This window comes from Camelina sativa, chromosome 4 (assembly GCF_030686135.1).
Source record: "Camelina sativa cultivar CO46 ecotype springtype chromosome 4, ASM3068613v1".
NCBI lineage: Eukaryota > Viridiplantae > Streptophyta > Magnoliopsida > Brassicales > Brassicaceae > Camelina > Camelina sativa.
In genome coordinates this window covers 10,422,795-10,427,011 of record NC_141883.1, presented here as the reverse complement: position 1 = coordinate 10,427,011, position 4,217 = coordinate 10,422,795, and the positions used below count along the sequence as shown (strand labels likewise).

The 4,217-nt window shown below is 33.0% G+C and overlaps 1 protein-coding gene and 1 long non-coding RNA gene across 4 annotated transcripts; both read right to left on the bottom strand.

The window, feature by feature from the left end:
- Positions 1–280: 280 nt before the first annotated feature.
- Positions 281–672, bottom strand: LOC104780349 (defensin-like protein 206). Its single transcript, XM_010504848.3, has 2 exons — positions 582–672; positions 281–494 (listed from the first exon to the last, which is right to left on the bottom strand). Exons 1-2 carry the CDS (start codon positions 646–648, stop codon positions 301–303), a joined length of 261 nt encoding a protein of 86 aa, XP_010503150.1. The 5' UTR covers positions 649–672; the 3' UTR covers positions 281–300.
- A 599-nt stretch (positions 673–1,271) lies between these two features.
- Positions 1,272–2,681, bottom strand: LOC147945694 (uncharacterized). Of its 3 annotated transcripts, XR_015596696.1 has the most exons (3): positions 2,290–2,681; positions 2,118–2,169; positions 1,272–1,911 (listed from the first exon to the last, which is right to left on the bottom strand). It is a non-coding gene; the product is annotated as an uncharacterized LOC147945694 (long non-coding RNA). The 3 variants fall into 3 exon arrangements; XR_015596694.1 differs by having other exon boundaries at positions 1,272–2,169; XR_015596695.1 differs by lacking the exon at positions 2,118–2,169.
- Positions 2,682–4,217: the final 1,536 nt, after the last annotated feature.

The following is a 4,217-nucleotide window of genomic DNA, read 5'->3' as shown; positions in this document are numbered from 1 at the left end:
AGTTTTAACTTCAGATTCTTGAATAAAAAAAAAAAAAAAAAAAACTGTTCTTACTGTCCCAGATTATAAGAGTTTGTACCAGATTAAGTGAATTTCTTGAGACAAAAACGTGAAATGTAGGCGGGAAAGAAATGAGGAACATAAACAAACCAAATTAGTATTGAGAATAAAACAACAGTACACACAACATCAATTCTGCAGTTAGGGGCAAGTAGTGATAAACTTTCCTTCATGCTTTATTTGGAAACAAAAGAAACGTACATTAATGTAAACACACATTAAAACCAACGAAAACAGCAGTCACTCTTTTTTTGTTCTTTGGTAGCAATGGCAGTGGTTCTCGCTTCCCTCAACAACCCCTTTACATACATGTTGACCCTTGTATGTGCTTCTGCAACATTTAGTGCAATCAACGTTCGTACCAGGGAACGGGTCTGGGCCGCACTCGTCTAAGAACGTGAAGCATGCAGGTTCAGCATCGCTCTTCAGGATTTCTGCATGTTGACAAATCATCATGATCGTTTTACAAGATAATTAAAAAAAAAAATGTAAGAATAGTAGAGAACATCCAAAGTTCTTACCAGTGGTAGCCATGAAAAAGACAACAAAGAGAACGGTGAAGCAAACTGAGTTGATGTTCTTTGCCATTTCTTTTGGTTTTGCTTTGCTTTGTCTTAACTTTAATATTGGTGAGACATTCCATATGTCTGCTAATATCTATTTATAGTTCAAAGTTGTAACCTTGTTATCATTGTTTAATCTACCTTTCCGATTTCCTAAGTACATAATGTCGCCATAATTTGTTATTATATGGAAAAAAAATGTACTTGACTTAGAGAATTAACCAAAAGGAAGCTCCAAGTTGTCTTCCTCGTCGTTGTAACCACGATTATATAAATATGACTAATTTGATCCACCAATTTTATAGCTTTTTCAAAGTAAGCTATTTTTTTTTTGATACACTACAAGAAATATGTACATTGTTAGCGCGAAAGAACATATAACATAGCGTTATCATAAATACTGTGACATCGGCAATCATGGTAGACACCCCACATACTATAACGTTTTGACATGCTTTAATAGATAGTTACATACGATAGCATTTTCATATTATAGCGTTAATCAAATGCTATACATTTTATGATAGCAAAAAATTAGTGTTATTTTTTGTTATATATATTTAATAATTTGTATAATTGAATCCTATTTTACAAAATTTATTTAATTGTATTTATATATAATTTTTATATTTCATAAAATTATCAACATACATAAAATTAATATTACATTAACCAAAAGAGGTCTTACATAAAATCAAGTCTTACATAAAATCAAGTGCCACCAATCTTAATTAAAACAAAATTAAGATGACCAAAAAGAATAGAGACAAACTTCTAAGAACATGTACATATGTAACTCATCCAAAGTGAGGAGATATAGAAGGTACATGGAGCTGTAGATCATCATGTTCTTGGACAAGGCTAGGATCTCTACGATTTCTTTAGATTGATCTTGGAACCTTACAAGTTTTAAGGATAATACGACATGACAACTTCAAAAGCGTTGGACATCCTCATTCTTCTATTGATACAAGGAAATAAAAGGGGCCACAGAAAACCTTTTCTAATAAGTGGGATGATCTTCCAACTGCAAAATTAAGGACTAGATCATAGAGGCAAAGAGAGAAAGACTCACAGATAAAACTAGCAATGGAGAAAGAAAAGACACTAAGCTGAAAGTATTTTAGAAGCTGCACATTTAAGTAAATGTCAAACCAAGTGCAGCAATACAAATTGATAGGAAGCGGACTCTCTAGCCAAGAGTTTCAAGGTCTTGTTTAGTAACACAGTATAACAACAAAAAAACCTAACCTTGTGTCCTAGCATTTCTGGCTCTTTTATCCCCTTTCTTCAACCAAAAAAAAAAAGAAAATGAGAATAAGAACAACAACACAACAGAAAAAGTTTAAGCAGCTCATACGAATCGATTAAAAGATAAATAAGCTCATGAGCTTCAGTAGCAACTCTTCATCACTAAATTTAATTGCTACATGAGAATAATATTATTAATACAACATCAATCACACTGAAAGAATGAAAAAAAGAAGCGAGGACCTTGAGAGTGGAAAAGCTTCCGACTTAAGGTTAAAATTTGCTCAAACACCAACTACAATTTACATTAGCAAACGAATCCAGCATTTGATTAAATTTCACAAGTATACACAAACTCATCATAGAGGTTAAAACAGAGGTGGGATCCTAACATCATTCATACTCAGTTACTCACGAATTAAAGTGATGACTCTTCAACACCCTTTTATTCCAGCTCAGCTGCATCTAATACAAAAAGCCGAGCACAACTTAACTAGAAACCACAAATTTGAATTATAGCTTCACCATGACTAGACCAAGTCGAATCTGGATTTCTCGCTTTCGTTGGTGTAGACCCACTCGAATATGGATTTATGATCTTTTAGATGGCTCCAGATTTGAATCTAACAACATCTTCTAAGAAATCGCTCTCTCTCTCTCTCTTCTCTGGGCTGGAACAAGATGAGTGTTGAATGTTGGGTGTGGAGAGATGAAGATAGAAATTAAGTGTGGGAGGTAAAATGTCTAATATTTGGCTAAGTGATATGTTAGGTCTGATAGATTTTATATCTTTACTCTTTAGGGATTTCGAGAAAGAGGGGAAATGTAGTGTAAAAGGCAAAAAGTCTAAATTTTAACTAAGTGTTAGGCGGAACAAGTGATTTTAGTTTTCCGCCTAGTGAAATTCTGTCATAGCGTTAACAAAATGCTATAATATAATAACTAAAATTTCAAATCATCTTCAATAGCAGTTCAGCAAACCGTGCTATCAATGTGGACTTTTTTGTAGTGATAATTCAGTGTAAATTCTCAGGCCTAAACTAAGCTATTATTTACATAGAAATATTTGATATATTTGTACAGTGTTCAAGAAATCGCTAGGCAGTATGTGGTGATGACCCAGCGCCTACTGCCTATAACACATAGTCAGAATTTTAGGAGTTTTTAGGCGGTTTAGACATTTACAATACGAACATTATATTTATGATATTATATGTAAAATTATGTAAAAATATATGTTAGAAGAAATAAATAATAATAAATCATAAACTAAAATTAGTAAAAATACATTTATTTAATTTAGATTAATAACATATAAACATTTATAGATATGTATATGAATATAAAACTTAAAAATTTAAATATATGTAACTAAAAATAAAAATATATATTAAAATAATATTATGTGATTTTAGGCGGTCTAAACGGTTGTCTAGGTGTCTGCTGAGCGCTTAACGCCTAGACGACCGCCTAGAGAACTTTCTTACAAAATAATATAAACAAGGACAATTTTTTTGTTAAAGTTTTGAATAACAATTCTAACATTACTTTGATTTCAGAAAATATGGTGGTGGATACGAAAGATTGAAAATAAGTTATTTGACCATCTACACTTAATACCTATTAAAAATATTATAAGAAGAAAAAATGTACGATATTTATCAATTATGTTTTTAGTTATATTTTATTTCCAGGTCAACTCTACATGTATATATATTAAATAATTAACAAAGAGAGAAGGTCTTCGATGTCTATTAAATTAAATATTTAATATATAATAACTGTTTTTGTAATATTTTACATATATATATATATATATATAATAATAATAATAATAATAATAATAATAATAATAATAATAATAATAGGGATAAGGAGAAAAGAAAATAAGTGAGGTGGCGATTAGGGTTTTGGGAGTGCACGAGCAAGATGCGATAATGGAGACATTGGTGAGCGGCGTAGGCCCCCGAGGATCCACCTGATGGACAAGGATCTTGGGTGGCTCGAGTGAAGGGTACGAATGCGGGGGGGGGGGGGTGATGATCGATTTGTTTAGGAGAGGGTACGGCTGGAGTTCCCGAATGCAGAAGATGGAGAACCAGTGGTCACGATAGGTACTGAAGTCCTGGAGGCTATGAATGGTTTGTGGGAAAGGTGTATGCTTGTTAAAGTGTTGGGGGTGAATGTTTCGATTGCAGCCTTGAGCCGCAAGTTATGCGAGTTGTGGAAACCAAAAGGAATGATGTATGTTATGGATCTCCCTCGTCAGTTCTTCATGATCAGATTTGAGTCCGAGGAGGAATACATGGGAGCCCTTACTGGCGGTCCATGGCGAACATTTGG

Coding starts and splice junctions, on each gene's coding strand:
- LOC104780349 (XM_010504848.3), bottom strand. CDS start 648: ATGGCAAAGAACATCAACTCAGTTTGCTTCACCGTTCTCTTTGTTGTC. Junction 495..581: donor CTTTTTCATGGCTACCACTG/GTAAGAACTTTG, acceptor GTCAACATGCAG/AAATCCTGAAGAGCGATGCT.